At 49.2% G+C, this 15927-nt stretch overlaps 1 protein-coding gene across 2 annotated transcripts; it reads right to left on the minus strand.

Moving 5' to 3' along the window:
- Positions 1-239: 239 nt before the first annotated feature.
- On the minus strand, positions 240-12445 carry C14H19orf12 (chromosome 14 C19orf12 homolog). Of its 2 annotated transcripts, XM_069548983.1 has the most exons (4): positions 12117-12391; positions 10028-10292; positions 7185-7370; positions 240-2573 (listed from the first exon to the last, which is right to left on the minus strand). In XM_069548983.1, exons 2-4 carry the CDS (start codon positions 10155-10157, stop codon positions 2308-2310), a joined length of 582 nt encoding a protein of 193 aa, XP_069405084.1. In that variant the 5' UTR covers positions 10158-10292; positions 12117-12391; the 3' UTR covers positions 240-2307. The 2 variants fall into 2 exon arrangements, with proteins under 2 accessions (XP_069405084.1, XP_069405086.1); XM_069548985.1 differs by lacking the exon at positions 10028-10292 and having other exon boundaries at positions 12117-12445.
- Positions 12446-15927: the final 3482 nt, after the last annotated feature.

The following is a 15927-nucleotide window of genomic DNA, read 5'->3' on the forward strand; positions in this document are numbered from 1 at the left end:
TGTTCATAAAAATGTTAACACTATAATAGTAAAGACCTATAAAAGATACTATAGCCAGTATATGGTTTATGCAAAGGAATATTATAAAACCATTACATATGTTCACAAGGGAGTTCAAATTACATCACAGGTGTTATTTAATGTTAATTGGTAAAAGTGTTCAAAGGGTCTAAACAGTAAAGATGTAAATAGGTTAGAAACATACATACCATTAAAAAGTTTGCACAAAGTATGCCAAATGTGTTAACAGTAGGTTTTATTGGGGTGGTGATAATTTAATGGTTTTTATTTCATTGTACTTTTCTGGATCTTTCTGTTTTCAGCAATAAATACTGACACACAAAAGACTATCTAAAAACAGGAATACAGAAGAAATTGGTAAGTGGCTGCATCTGGAAAGGGGCTGGAGCAGCAGGCAGCAGAGGAGGATGCCTTCATTTTCCATTTATACTTTCTGGTGTCTTCCAAGTTTCAAAAATAAATAAGTCAAAAATTGTCAAAGAAGATGAAGAAATACTAAGCCACAGTCACTGTGAGGAGAGCATGAAAGGAAAGCAAGGAAAGTGTTTTCAGCTCCTGGGAGAGATGAGACTCAAGGTCTGGACTCCTCTTGGGCCCAGAGTCCACCACAAGTCACCCGGGACCTGGCTAGGCCAGTGGCTTCATTCTGTAAGGCCTGCTTCATCTGACACCTCTGGTTGGGAATCAGGCCATCTCCCCAGAGTGGCTTCCCCAGGGGTAAAGGCAGGCAGGCCAGGGGAGGGATCCAGTGGACACTGGTGTAGAACCTTTAAGCTGGGACCACCTGTGTCCCCTGAGCCTGGCAGAGTAGGACCCAACACAAGCAATGAGTGGGTGAGATCCCCCCAAGCTCTGCAGTCACCTTCTATGAGTCAGGAGAATCATCTAAAAGGGCCCTGCCCTGCTCCCTCATCAACCCAAGCAGGGCAAATGACCAAGTGGCCTCATCAACCCCAGGGATTTGACCTGTGAAGGGCACCTGATGAGTATTAGATGAGGCCAAAGAGCAACTTTTCTGAGATAACAGCCTGATCCTTCCTTAATCACCAAGGGTTCAAATTTGCCCTGAAGTTTTCTTGACCCACAAGAAGGTGAGGGATACTATCTCTGCTCCACACAAATGCCTTCCACTGTGTCCCAGGGAGGCCAGTGAAGCTTCGTTCCAGCTCCCTGGAGAGACCCAGGGGATGCCTGTGGTTGCCAGGGGAGGCCCGGGCAGTGTGCACACACTGGCAGCACAGGGAACCACAGCAGCCTGGAGGCTCAGGTGTCGGGCCCAGGAATCCACAGCTTTCATTCACTCTTTAAAGCCACAAATCCGTTCTCTTCCTTGCATTCCAAGCACACGACTTTGAATCTTAGAGACCCTTTACACAAAATAGGTGGAGAAAAGGACTATTCAGAAAACATTTACTGTAATCTGATGACAGTCAAGTTGTGGTGCTGAAAGCAAAGCAAAAACAGCATTAGGGAAATTTAGGATGGAGACATTTCCTGTGTCTAGGTAAGTTTATGATCCTACCACTTCAGCCAGCCCCCCGGGAGGGTGAGAAGCCAGCCCCCCGGGAGGGTGAGAAGCCAGCCCCCCGGGAGGGTGAGAAGCCAGCCGCCCGGGAGGGTGAGAAGCCAGCGCCCCGGGAGGGTGAGAAGCCAGCGCCCCGGGAGGGTGAGAAGCCAGCGCCCCGGGAGGGTGAGAAGCCAGCCCCCCGGGAGGGTGAGAAGCCAGTCTGGCAGCTAGTGGGGGAGGATCTGAGTGCCACTGGCGTTCTTGGCTTCACTCAGCAGGCTGACTGCCCCCTCCCTGAGGCCACTCAGAAGTCACTGGGTGGTGAATGGATAATCAAGAGGCAAACAGGATTCCAACAGGGGCCAGCCCCCCAGGTCCCAAGAGGCGGGGTGGGGTGGGGGAGGTCCTGAAATGGGTGCCTGGACAGGCATCATCTTCTTGTGATGAGATGAGAAACTGAAGGTGATGACCTTCTTCTGGCTCATGTGTGAGCAAGTGTGGATTCAAAAAACTGCCACCCCACGGCAGCAGGCACAGCTTTGCTATTCACCAGCCTCCCCTTCAAAGGCTGTCAGGACACACAGGTGCACACGGCCATAAAGCGCAGCATCTTCTCCAATAATTTCCACAACGTGACCTAGCACAGCAGCAGCCTCTTCAGCAGGAGGTGCTGCTGCGGTTCAGGTGACATTCTGATGATGCGGGCTCCCCGTAGCTCCCCGGTCACCTCCCACGAGTCGGGGGACTCATCCAGAGACCCCCCTTCCCAGGGCAGAGGCCTAGTCGTCGTACTGCACTTCCGCCCGCAGTTCCCTGGTGACGTAGTTGGCCAGCATCGCCAGCAGTTGCTTCTGCAGGGCCTCACTGCCCATGACCAGCATGGTCAGCTGCATGGCGTCCGTCCACTCCAGGTGCCTGATGATGGCAGTGGCTTCGTTAAAGAGCTTCTGCTGCTCGGCAGGCGGTAGCTCCATTAGGATCTGAGGAACTGGCTTAAACTGTCCACTCGTCATCCATGCACCTAACAGACCCCCGACGGCCCCCCCTAGAAAACAGGAAGGGCTCAATTAGTCGGCCTTATTCATAAATGATGGCCGCAGGTTCTCGCTGAGCGCACGTCCACCGTCATGACGAGTGAGCACATTCATGAGCGGGTCAGGACGGGCTCAGCTTCGTGTCTGCTCCACCAGCAGGGCGGAGGGCAAAGGTTTACGTGGTCTTTGATCCATTTGGCTCAGATAATTGAAACTCACACATGCCCTCTCCTAAGCTCTGTGCTCATGGTGCAACATGAAGCATCTCACCCCCTGAGACCTATGCTAGCTAAAATCCTCTTCATGGGCTGAAGGTTTCCATGCTTCCATAAAAATCTCTCTCATCTTAAAGGAGAAGGCTGAGAAGCAAAATGCATTTTCAGGGAGAACCATCTCAGTGGTGAGGCTGAGTTTCCTCCACTGGGTGGCTAACATGTGCCTGAGCCCTGAGCTTTGAAATTTCTAGTGGAACCACAAGGTTCAAGGACCCCGGGGAGGGCAACAGACGACAAGGCATCTTCTCTTGAAGCCATGTTTTTCATACAACCCTTCCAAAGTTGTATGATGATAAATAACAAATTTAATATATTCAACTATTTCTTTTTCTGCTACCCCAAAAGGGCACAAACATTACTTTTATATGTGAATTTATTATTATCAAAGTTAAAGCATGCTATCTTGGGACCAGAAGAGTCCCAAGTTCAATGGAAAGTTATATTTAAGCAGGTCAGGTGAAGCCTGCTACAGGACGATGTCTTAGGGAAAGGGTCTCAAACCTACAGGGCCCAGGCAGGTAACTGAAAGGAGTGAAGTGGGCTGAGTGGGACCAGGGTGGCCTGGAGAGTTAGGTACATGGCTAAAGGAGGAATGGCCGCCCCGTGCCAGCCAACTGCTGCCACATGGAATACCATGTTCGTATCTTTTAGAAGTCTCACAAGTTAAATATTGGTGAGCAGATACTGAAAAAACGCAGGCTGGCTGGACTTGGTGACTTTCTTCAAAAGAGAAGAGTAGGAAAGGGGAAACGGTGACTCTGTAGTGGAGAAAACTGGCAGACACGCCACTAGTCAGGTGATCACGTTGAGCATCTCGAGGAGGTCCTGTGGGTGCCGCGTGTCCCTGGAATGTGTGATGAGAAGCGCCACGGTATTCTGCCCAAAGATCCCCAGTCTACTCATGAGAGGGACATCAGGCAAACCCAAACTGAGAGGAATTCTCCAAAACACCTGACCAGTATTCCTCAAAAGTATCAAAGCAGCAGAAAGCAAGACTGGCGACACCCTCAGAATGGGAGAAAGCAACCGACAAGGGATTTGTCTCCAACGTATACCAACAGCTCATGCAGCTCGTTATTTAAAAAAAAAAAAAAAAAAAACCCAAACAAAAAGTGGATGGAAGATCCAACTAGGCATTTATCCAAAGAAGATACACAGATGGGTAAAAAGCACATGAAAAAATGCTCAATATCACAAATTATTAGAGAAATGCAAAATTAAAACTGCAAAGAGCGATCACCGCACATTGGTCAGAAAGGCCATCCTCAAAACATCTACAAACAATAAACACTGGAGAGGATGTGGAGAAAAGGGGACCCTCCTGCACTGCTGGTGGGAACGCAAACTGGTACAGCCACGACGTGCTGTGTGCTGCGCTCAGTCCTGTCTGATTCTTTGAGACCCCATGGACTGTAGCCCGCCAGGCTCCTCTGTTTGTGGGATGTTCCAGGCAAGAATACTGGAGTAGGTTGTCATCTCCTTCTCCAGGGCATCCTCCCGATCCAGGGATTGAACTCGCATCTCTTGTGTCCCTGAGATGTGAGTTACCACTGTGCCAAATAGTCACTGTGGAGAACAGCATGGATGTCCCTTAAAAAACTAAAAACAGAGTTACCATATGATCCAGCAATCCCACTCCTGGGTATATACCTGGAGAGAACCATAATTTGAAAAGATACATGCGCCCCCGACGTTCACTGCAGCACTATTTACGATAGCCAGGACATGGAACAATCTGAATGCCCATCAACAGAAGATTGAATAAAGGAGATGTGGTACTATATACAGCGGACTACCACTCAGCCACAGGAGAGAACAAAACAATGCCATCTGCAGCAACGCAGATGCACCGAGAGACTGTCGTACTGAGTGAAGTCAGCCAGACAGAGAAAGACACACATCATACGATACCGCTTACACGTGGAGTCTAAAAAAAAACGTACAAAAGAACTTATCTACAAAACAGAAATAGAGTTATGGGGGTTTTCTACTACAGAAATAGAAAAGAAACTTATGGTTACCAGAGGATGAGGAGAGAGAGGGATAAGCTGGAAGACTGGGATTGACATAGACACCCTACTCTCTACAAAACAGATCATAAGGACCTACTAGTGTAATGGCCTACATGGGGGGGGGGAGGAAATAAAGAGTGGAAAAAATAATAATAAAACTGGAGAGACTAAGGAGACATGAGGATTAAGTGCAATGTGTTGTCTTGAGCTAGACCTGGGGCAGAAAATGACCTTGGACGCAGAAACTGATAAAATCAAAGCACAATCTGAGGAATAGTTAACAGTAATGTTAGCGTGGGTTTCTTAGTTTTGACACGTGTGCTGTGGTTAATATAAGATGTGAACATTAGGGGAACTGAAACTGGATGAGATACACGTGGAAATTCTCAGCATTATCTTTGTAACTTCTCTGTAAATCTAATATTATTCCAAAATAAAAAGTTTACCCAAAAGAATGCAGCCTGAGCCAGAGAGAACCCATCTGCAGGCTGGACGCAGCCATCAGGAAGTTAAATCTGGCAACGTTTCAGGAAAGCAAGTGTGGAAGCACCGGGTCGCGCACACCTCCTAAGATGCAGGGGACTGGCCAGCTTGATGTCTTGGAGGCTGAACACTGCCCTGGACAGACTTCCCCCCACCCTGAAGGGCAAGAGCATTCCAGGGAGGGAGGGTCAGTCACTTACAAGTTTCAGTGAACTTTCCCCCACGACACCAGCGAAACGCTTAGTGCTGACAAGAGTTGCTCTCATCTGCACTAAACTTTTATGAGAACATCAATATTTGATTTAGAGCAGCACTTAATGCAAAAAGTCGCCAGGAAGTATCGACCAAGAAATCACCAACTCTTTGGAGAGGAGAAAATTCCTTTGTTTTCTGGGTAAAATGATGCTCCTGCCCATGACCTAGGGGCTGCAAGTAGCCAATCCCCAGGGTTCCCTTTGCTGACAGCTTGTCCTCTACCAGCTTTTGCTCAATCTGAATAGAATATGCGCTCCCAAAATGGTATCTGGGCACAGCTATGTGATAAATGATCCCAGCTAGCCCTTTTGGGACGGGGGAGCCTGGTGGGCTGCTGTCTCTGGGGTCGCACAGAGTTGGACACGACTGAAGCGACTTAGCAGCAGCAGCAGCAGCAGCCCTTTTTGAGCACATCAGATGGGGTGGGACAAAGATATAAAGGATGTCACTGAGGAAGGTGGCAATGGCTTCGTCTCCTCCCCCAGGGGAATACTTCCTGGATGGCAAGAAGCTGAAGACAGGACTCACTAACTCACAGAGTTTGGAAATGGAAATGTACAGATGGAAGATCTAGGGTCACCCACCAGCTGATTTTTTTCTCCTCAGTGTGGCCTCAGCTTGAAACAATGTCCTCGAATGTCAATCCTGCTCCAGGAGGGAAGAGGAGAGCGGGAAGCCTTTCTGGTGAGCTGGGACACAGAAGCCAACCTCAGAAGAAAAGCAGTCATCTCTCTAGCCTGTATTCATGTGGAGACTACAAGCCACATAGAAAGGGCTTCCACCAGCCTGTGAACTTTCTCAGGCCCTGTATCCCCAGCATAAGGAGGCATTCAGTAAATATTTGCTGAGCCCAGGGTAGCAGACCTAGCCCTGTTTGCAGGGTCCATGGGACACACCTCAAGGGAAACCTTATCTGGCCCCCCTCCACAGGTCAGGCCTGGACAGCAGCCAGCTCTTTGACAACACCCCCAACCCACAGTTCAGACCACACAGGAATTCTTTCTGCTCCTAATCCAAAGGAAAAAGCTTCATTCTAGCTACAAAGAATGATGGGAAGATCAGTCAAACTTTCATTTACTGCCAGAAACAAGTTCCCAAAGAGAAGCAGGTGGTAACAGAAGGGGCAGGGATGATGACCAGCTAGGAGCTAGCTTGTTGCTTTCCTGAGCTGGACTGCTTGCTTTCGGACTAGGGACACACTCTGTGAATGAGTTCATGTCCAGTGGCTCTATAGCCTCACCCCTCAGTAGGTGCGCGGCAAATCTCAGCTTCCTCTCTGGATGTCTAACAGTGATGGGGGGAGGGAGACTGTCCAAAAGCCGGACACCCTGAAATCCTCTGGTTCTAGGACACATTCCAGGAGAAGGGTGTCCACCAGCCTTTATGACACAGACGCCTTTTTGCCCTGCACTTCTGAGACATTCCCACAGAAGCTGGTGTTGTTAACAGGACTGATTATGTGCCCAAAGATCGCTTCACAGAAGTGACCTCAACTCGACAAACTTCTCACACAGGACAGAGGCTTTTATGATGTCTCTGTGGTTTCAAAGGCCTTTTCCCAACAACTGCACTGTCCCTGTGAGGCATCTGCACTTACCAACGGCTAGTCCTGGTGGACCGCCCACCAAGCCACCAACGAAGGCCACGGCCCCGGTGACTAGGGCGCCCCTCCCGGAGTGCTTGACGGCCGCCTTCATCTTCCTCTCCTCGGAGATGGAGCACAGCAACCTCATGATGTCCTCCACCGCAACGGGCATCACGGCAGACCTCGGGGTAAGGGTTCCTAAGGACAGTTGCAATGAGTGAAGGGCCTTTCCACCCAAATGCTACTGTTCCTAAAGTTTTAAGGAGGGTTCCCCATTTGTGGTAGAGAACAGGATCTCTGCCATGTGCAGGATGGACAGCACCCCCAGTCGTGTGGCAAATCCTTTGCCAAACAGAAAGCAGGGCAGCCTTCAGTTATTAAGTAGACAGGATCAGCAGAGTGGGTGAAAGGTCTTCTCTGCCCTCTAACTTCTGATTTATGACAGATTAATGAACAACCCTGCCCACATGCTCTACCAGTTCATCACGAGTGATGCAATTCTGAGCTAGCCCAGGCAATCCCCACGCACAAAGCCGGGCAGAGTACACAAGTCCCAGCGCTGGATCCACTTCTGTGTGACAGGGTACCTCAGCTCCCGCCAAGCTAGAGAAGGGGGAAGCACAGACTCTGTAACCACACAGTCTTGTAGCCACGGGATGACCCAGCAGAGTGGCAGGTTTCTCACCTAAAGATGAAGAAAAACCACCTACAGGCTGGATTCCTACAAGGTATAAGCAGCATGGATGCAAAGTCTCACCTGGAGCAAGACTGTTAACACGGCAGACTCTCAGACATGATGATTCTAAATGAACATTCTCTTCCTAACATATACCAATGGCTTCAACAAGCAATCACTCAGAGACAATCCAGTTCTACTCATGGGACAGCAAAGGCAGGGGCAGGATGATATGGTAAGATGAAACGACCAGAGAATAAAAGAAATCAATTCCATATGGATGAACAGATGACAGATGGATGGACAGACTTTGGAACAATGACCTTTAGAAAAATTCTCTGGGGTCAGGAAACTGTTTGCCACACTAGAGGCAAAAAACAGGCAGGGGCAAGGGTGGAGGTAGGGCAAGCACTAACTACCCCAAGGTTGGTGGGAATGGAGAACCTTGGCACTGATGGGCCACAGGGCAGGACAGGAAGTAAAATCAAAACAGCAGTGAGTGGTGCTTCTTTTTCCAGCTTTGGCTGGACCCAAGGCTTAGGTGGGCACCTTCCTCTCTCACCACCACTTCCCTTTTCAATCAAGGTTGTGAGACACAGACATTTACGAGGAATTTGATTATGGAAGTTTGGAGCAGAACCTATTGTTCAATATCTTTTGGATATATGAGTTGTTTTTAAGCCCAAGGAAAATCCAGAATTACCCTAATGTAAAATTATCCTCCCAATTCGGAGAGAGAACTCTGAGCCTTTAGAACAAATTTGTGGCTCTACACCAGTCAGAACTTCTTCGTAGACCCAGGGGAGGTCAGTGGGATCCTCTTCTCCAGGCCCTGAAAATTTCTGCTCTTTTTCTTTTTAATATACTTTTTATTTTTTGCCCATGCTATGTGGCATGGGGAATCTTAGATCCCCAACCAGGGATTGAACCTGTAGCCCCCTGCACTGGGAGCTCAGACTCTTAACTACTGGACCATCAGGGAAGTTCCTCCTTTTGATATTCTTGATATCAGTGATTTTCCACCACCAGCACACAGGAGTCACTGAAGACCTTGTTAAATACTACCCATATAGGTAGGGTGAGATTCTGTATTTACAAGCCCCCAGCTGAAATTCTGCCCTCACTTTTGGACAGCAAGACTCTATGGCAGAATGACTGAAGATGTCTGATATCTGCTACTCAGTCCTTGAATTCAGAATGCAAGAGGCTCCTGCAGGGCTGCCCAAGGGACGAGAGGAAAACTCAGTCGTGCTTGTCCTTGCTCTGGCTCCCAGGTGTCCTGGATCTGCTAAAATGCCTCCTGGCTTCCAGGCCCTTCTGCTCACCAGCGGTGACCACGTGTAGGCATAGCACGTGCCTCAACCCCCTCCTACCTGCAAGAGAGCCCCCTTCCACCCTTCCAGAAGTCAAAAATTTTCCAGGCACAAACGTCAAGATAGCATTATAGCATTATGACAGCAAAGGAATTGCACTTAGGGATGGGAGGAGGGAGGAAGTAACCTGATTTACCCAATAGCCATGGGCTTGTAAAGCTATGCAAACAAAATGTTTAATTTCAGATACCTATTAAGATAACCAAAGGAATTAATCTCATGATAAAACCTTTTAAAAACGTAAAAATCACCCTGTAAAATACCTAATCACCTTCTAGCTTAGCTCTGATTTACATCTAGCTTTTTTATCTGTCAGTTTTGCAGAAAAAAGGGAGATGAAACTCAGGTCCTGGGAAGGCCCCTTGCATTCCCAGAGGCATGAAGACCCTGAGCCTTGCCATGCTTGATCTGCAAGGCTTGTTTCCAGGCCAGCACATTCTGCCCATATGCCAGGTTTTCTGCAGAATTACAGATCTGTATTATCCAAACAGTTTCTGCACAGCAAGAAAAGGCATGTAAAAGGGGCTGGAGATATATACCCACTTCACCCTCTATGGTCTATTAAAAACAAAACAAAAGCAACCAAAATCAGCTTCCAATCTGCTCTGAATGACTTTAAGTCAAAACCCACTGGGACTAATGAGGCATCATTGTGCAAACACCACTTTTAACCTCCACTTAGCCCAGTTGAGCCAGCACAAGGTGCAAGTCCAGAGCTCTGTATGACTCGTGGGCCAGCAGGTGTCATGGTGTGTGGGAGGGTGGGAGAAGTGGCCCAACTCCAGCTGGGTTCAGTGGATCCATACCATGAGTAGACCAGTGGCATTGTGACTGCCTCCATCCAAGAGACTGCTGGTTTAATGTCCTTGTAAGAATCATTTTAGAAGCTGGAGCATCAACAGATTCTTGTTGTGGAACAAAAGTTTGCAGCACCATCTCCTGCTGCTGCTACTGCTAAGTCGCGTGTCTGACTCTGTGCGACCCCATAGACGGCAGCTGACCAGGCTCCCCCGTCCCTGGGAGTCTCCAGGCAAGAACACTGGAGTGGGTTGCCATTTCCTTCTCCAATGCCTGAAAGTGGAAAGTGAAAGTGAAGTCACTCAGTCATGTACGACTCTTAGCGACCCCATGGACGGCAGCCTACCAGGTTCCTCCATCCATGGGATTCTCCAGGCAAGAGTACTGGAGTGGGTTGCCATTGCCTTCTCCGACCATCTCCTGAGCCCCTGCTAAAAAGCTCAGCCTCCCAACTTCTCCAGGGTTGCCTGATTGAGGAAGGAAGCCAGTCCCGTTTTTCCTTCTCCCACTCCAGCTACCTTAGTCAGTACGTGGCGGAGAAGCGGGTGAAGAAGGACGAGGCAGCATTCTGTTGGGACAGACCTCAATGGGGTGGGAGGGTGGCCCCCTCCACAACCATATCACACCTATTTCAGAATCAGATTTGTCCATGAAACAGACTCGGGTCACAGGAAGTCCATCTGCCAGCCACAGGGAAGGCAAATGCCAGCGGGAAGCCCTGATTTCTTGCAAGCACCCAGGCTGGTCTGCTGATTATAGCACAGATCTGGGGGAGAGGGAGATGAGCCTGGCCCTGGGACTGCAGCCTGGCTTTCTGAGATGGACCAGATTGTGAGAGATGAGGAGAGGAAGGCTGCAGAGTTAACACAGACCTCCATGCACAGAGCTCTTTTTAAAAATTAAAAAAGCAGGGCCTTTTAAGATTCAGTGATGTTGTTCACCTGCAATCCTCAGTACTTTTTACTTCTCTGGTGGACTTTATTATAAAGCTCCAGTGTGCCCTCTGGCTCCTATAAACTATGTCTTTCCATCTCTCTATGCCCCAGTACAGACATTGGATCCCATCAGCAAACACAGTCAGATTAGACTTTTTAAAAATGAATTAGGGACTTCCCTAGTGGATCAGCTGGTAAACAATCTGCCTGCAATGTGGGAGCCCTGGGTTCGATCCCTGGGTTGGGAAGATCCCCTGGAGAAGGGAACAGCTACCCACTCCAGTATTCTGGCCTGGAGAATTTCATGGACTGTATAGTCCATGGGGTGGGAAGAGTCAAACACCACTGAGACACTTTCACTTTCTGGCAGTCCAGTGGTTAAGACTTCACTTTTCAGTGCAGGAGATGAGGGTTGGATCCCTGAGGGGGGATCTAGGATCCCACATGAATTGAGGCCTAATAAATAAAATAGTTGCTAGAATTTTAAAATCATGAGATTTCACAAACACCTCAGATTTCTGATTCTCCTGAAAAATCAAAAGTAAAAGGCACACAGGATCCGCCTTCTGCAGCAATCCAGGCCAGAGCTGAGCAGGGTCCTACTGGAGCACACCTTATCTACCTACTTGGCCCTTGAGCAACACTCTCTCAAATTATTCCTATTTCTTTAAACAAACAAACAAAAAGGATAAAGAGGGACTTTCCTGGAGGTCCAGCGGTTAAAACTCCCCGCTCCCAATGCAGGGGGCACAGGCTTGATCCTGGGTCGGGGAACGAAGATCCCACATGCCCCACAGTGCAAGCAAAAAAAAAAAAAGGACAAAGAAGCTATCAGTCCCCACAAGGCTAATCTCCCCGCCCCTAAATCACTAACATCCCTTCCTCATCATCTCTAATCTGGCGTCCAAATTCTCTCCCCAGAGGGCAAGGCCAGGAGTGCCCCACCCTGCGGATATAACACCCGCTACACGCGCACCCCGGTTCCTTCGGGAAGCGACACGCGGGCGCGCACGCACACACAGGAGTTCCTGCGGGCGGAGACAGCACACACATCCCTTCGTTCCCCCGTTTCTGCATAAGGAAAATAAATGGACTAAGACCGGCTGCCCTGGCGCTGCTCCGGGAGCCCCCTTGGCTCCGGCGGCGGCTCGGGGCCCTTTACCTGCGGAGACGGCGCCGCGAGGTCACAGGCCGGCAGGCGCGGGGACACCAGGCCTCCCCGCCCGGCGCGCAGGCCCCACCCCGCCGCCTTCCGGCTCGTCCGCGCGGGGCCTTCCGGGGCGCCGCCCACCGGTAGCTCCGCCGCCGCCCCCGCCGCTGCGCTCGCGGCCGCGGCTCCGCTCTCCGAGCGCCTGCCGGGATGGGGCGCCTGGAGCGGGATCGCTGGGGCCCGGAGGCCGCGCGCAGCCCTACCCTCCACCCGCTCACACCCACACTAGGTCGGAGTTCCTTTAGTTCTTGCTCAAGCCCGGGGCCTCCTGGGAGGCCCTCTCTCGCTTTGGCCTTTCACTCAGGACCGAGACACACCCCCACCCCTCGGGTCCCGGCTCCGGAGGGAACACCGCGGTCTCGGCGAGGGGTCTGAGTTAATATTCGGTGAATGTACCCGGCAAAGTCAAACGTCAGCCGGCCGCAGTGCAGACACCGGCGGCATCTGGGGCTGGGGGTTTGAAAAGATCTTGCGCCCCTTTGCTCCTGGGGTTCCAAGGAAACAGAAGGTCCAGCTTCCAGGGAAAAGCTGAGGTTGGGGAGCCTTCTACCCATCTCCTCCAACCCCCACATACAAGGGCTGGCCTGGAACCATCTCAAAGCTGAAAAAGGCTTCTGGGGGATTTCTGTGGGCTATTTCCTTCAGTCCTGCAGCGTAGGCCTGGTTCCCATTGCCATATCACAGACAGGAGAAAGGAGGCATCAAGGCTCAAAGAGGATGATCTACCCAAGGCCACCAATGTAGGGAGTGTCAGGGTCCAGACTCCATTTTGGGTCCACCTGGCTCAAAGCCTCGCTTGTAACCTGCCCTCTGGCTTGCCTTCCTGAGTGCTGTGGGCACGCAGAGAGTCGACCTCTTTCATACTACCAGACAATTTAAAAATTTTTTTCTGAATGGGAAAGTCCTTTGGGTGTGGCAACCCACTCCAGTATTCTTGCCTGGAGAATCCCGTGGACGGAGGAGTGGGGCGGGCTACAGTCCATGGGGTCGCAAAGAGTTGGACACGACTGAGGGACTTCACTTAGAGATACATAGATAGGTATTTCACTTTACTGAAGTGTGATTTTCGTACAAGAAGCTGTACATATTTGATGTATACAAAAGTTGAGTTTGGGGATGAATTTAAATCTGTGAAATCACCACCACCATCAAGGCCATAAGTATATACATCACCTCTGGGTGTTTCCTTCCACCGCCTTTATTATTACTATCTTTTGTGTGTGGGGATGTGGTAAGAATACTTACCATAAGATCTACCCTCTTAGCACACTTCAGTGTACAATAAGTATTGTTAGCTACAGATACTATTCTGTATAGTAGATCTCTTCTGCTGCTGCTGCTAAGTCATTTCAGTCGTGTCCGACTCTGTGCAACCCCATAGACGGCAGCCCACCAGGGATTCTCCAGGAAAGAACACTGGAGTGGGTTGCCATTTCCTTCTCCAATGCATGAAAGGGAAAAGTGAAAGTGAAGTCGCTCAGTCGTGTCCGACTCTTAGTGGCGTCATGGACTGCAGCCTACCCAGGCTCCTCAGTCCATGAGCTTTTCCAGGCAAGAGTACTGGAGTGGGGTGCCATTGCCTTCTCCAAGTAGATCTCTAGAATTTATATATGTTAAGTTAGTTAACTGAAACTTTGTATTCTTTATTATTTTGTTACTTCTGTTTCCATTCTGTCCCTAATGTGAGAAAGGGCCTATAGTATTAACCAGAGTTCCCCTGCCACAAATAAGTTCCCCTGAAATAACTCCTTTTGTTCCTGAACAGGAGCTTTATGAGTTTGGGTGACTTTCCAAAACTGAAAGTGAAAATTAACCAAGGTAAAAAATAGCCCAGCTCCCTGGGGTGTCTCCAGGCTTGGGCCTGGATAAGATTCTCCTGTTTCTCCGCAGGCCAGCTCCCTCTGGTGGCACATTAAGGAACTGGGCCCTCTCACTCCCGGAGAGATGGTGAGGAAAGGACAGGGTTGGAGGAAAATGCTGGAAGGGAAAGAAACTTCCAGGGCAGAGCCTGCTAGAGAAGGTTAGCTATAAGAAGTCCTGCAAACATTGAACCCATCAGCAACTTCGGACCTTCATTCTGATATGAATAAAGTCATATGCACATACCAAAGCCCATAAATGTAACACACCGTCCCATGTTATAACAGCAGCCGAGCCTCCTGCAAAGTGGGTTCCATGAATGAGGAACACAGTGGGGTCTCCATCATGGTGTGGTGACTTTCCACTGGCCAAGCATCCATTTAGTGCTTTCATAGTGCTTATGATCTTAAGGTCTGGCTGGATGATCTTGGGAAAGTTATTCAACCTCTCTGTGCCGCAGTTTCCTCATTTGGCCAATGACAGTAATAATAGTGCTTGTCTCATAAAATTGTTCTGAAGATCAAAGGAGATAATGTGTAGGAATCTAGAATGTTCTTGATTACATCATAAATTATGAAAATGAATGTCCAAATTCCCCAATATGAGCCTCATATGCCCAGAGTGGTGAGAAATGCAATTCTACCCCAGCCTTCACAATGCACCCTCTTCCTGATGGTCCCAGGATGCTAGGTTGTGTTCAAAGAGGCTGCCAGAGTCAAAATTCAGGTGGGATCCCCTGAGGCCAGCAACCCCATCCTCCCCTTTTTTGAGAAGATGAGTGAGGGGCTCCGAACTTACACAACTCTTTCAGGATAAACCCACCCAGACCCAGGGCTGGATGTTCCACACATACATAAACTCCTGCAATCTCTTAATAACAGCATACATATAAACCAGATGTCACTTTGAAAACTAAATCATGTTCTTTAAGTTACCTCCTTGGGTGTCCCTGGTGGCTCAGACAGTAAAGAGTCCGCTTGCAATGCAGGGAACTTGGGTTCAATCCCTGGGTTGGAAAGATTCCTTGGAGAAGGGAATGGCAGCCCAATCCAGTGTTCTTGCCTGGAGAATTCCATGGACAGAGGAGCCTGGTGGGTTACAGTCCATGGGATCGCAAAGAGTCAGACATGACTGAGTGACTAACACTTTCACTAAGGACACCATAGTCTGTCTGCTGATTAGGGATGCTGGGGATCTTGATCTAGCCTTGAAGACAGTCATTTATCCCAAGGTACTCACTGAGCCAAGGTTTTGGGTCAGGAGAGGTACATGCTGTGTCCACGGCACCTTTCCTAAGAACCCCTGAGTCTTTAGCCCTGGAGGCAAAGGAAGTCTCGTCATCTCCCAGTCCTTCCCCCAAGGTTGCACTCACCTTCACCTGTGAAGTGTTCAGCACACTTTTTGGCACATACCGGGTGTATTAGCTTGCAGGGCCCGGTAACAAAGTCCCACAAACTGGGTGGCTCAAAAGAGAAATTTATTGCCTAACAATAATGTACATCTTTGTTTACTAAATATGTACACCGTAGAAATCACAATTCTCAGATCATTATAATAGAAGAAAAAGAATGTTTCTGAATTCTTGTAATCTGAATTTTGATTGAGGATCATATGATGGGTTGTGAAAAGCTTTGCTTAGACTCTATGTGTACTTAACATGTTTATTCATAAAAGTGAATGGTTTTTTAAAAAAAGAAGTCCAAGGGGTTGGGAGGCAGTGCTCCCTCTAAAACCCGTAGGGGAGGACCCTTGCTCGACGGCTCTAGCTAGCCTCTAGTGGTGGTCACCAGTCCTTGGGATTCCATGGCTTGAAGCTGCATCTCTACCTTTTTCGTCTCACGACGTTCTCCCTCGTGTCTGTGTGTGTTCGAATGTCCCTCTTATTATATGGCTCCAGTCATAC

Source organism: Ovis canadensis, chromosome 14, assembly GCF_042477335.2.
Source record: "Ovis canadensis isolate MfBH-ARS-UI-01 breed Bighorn chromosome 14, ARS-UI_OviCan_v2, whole genome shotgun sequence".
Lineage (NCBI taxonomy): Eukaryota > Metazoa > Chordata > Mammalia > Artiodactyla > Bovidae > Ovis > Ovis canadensis.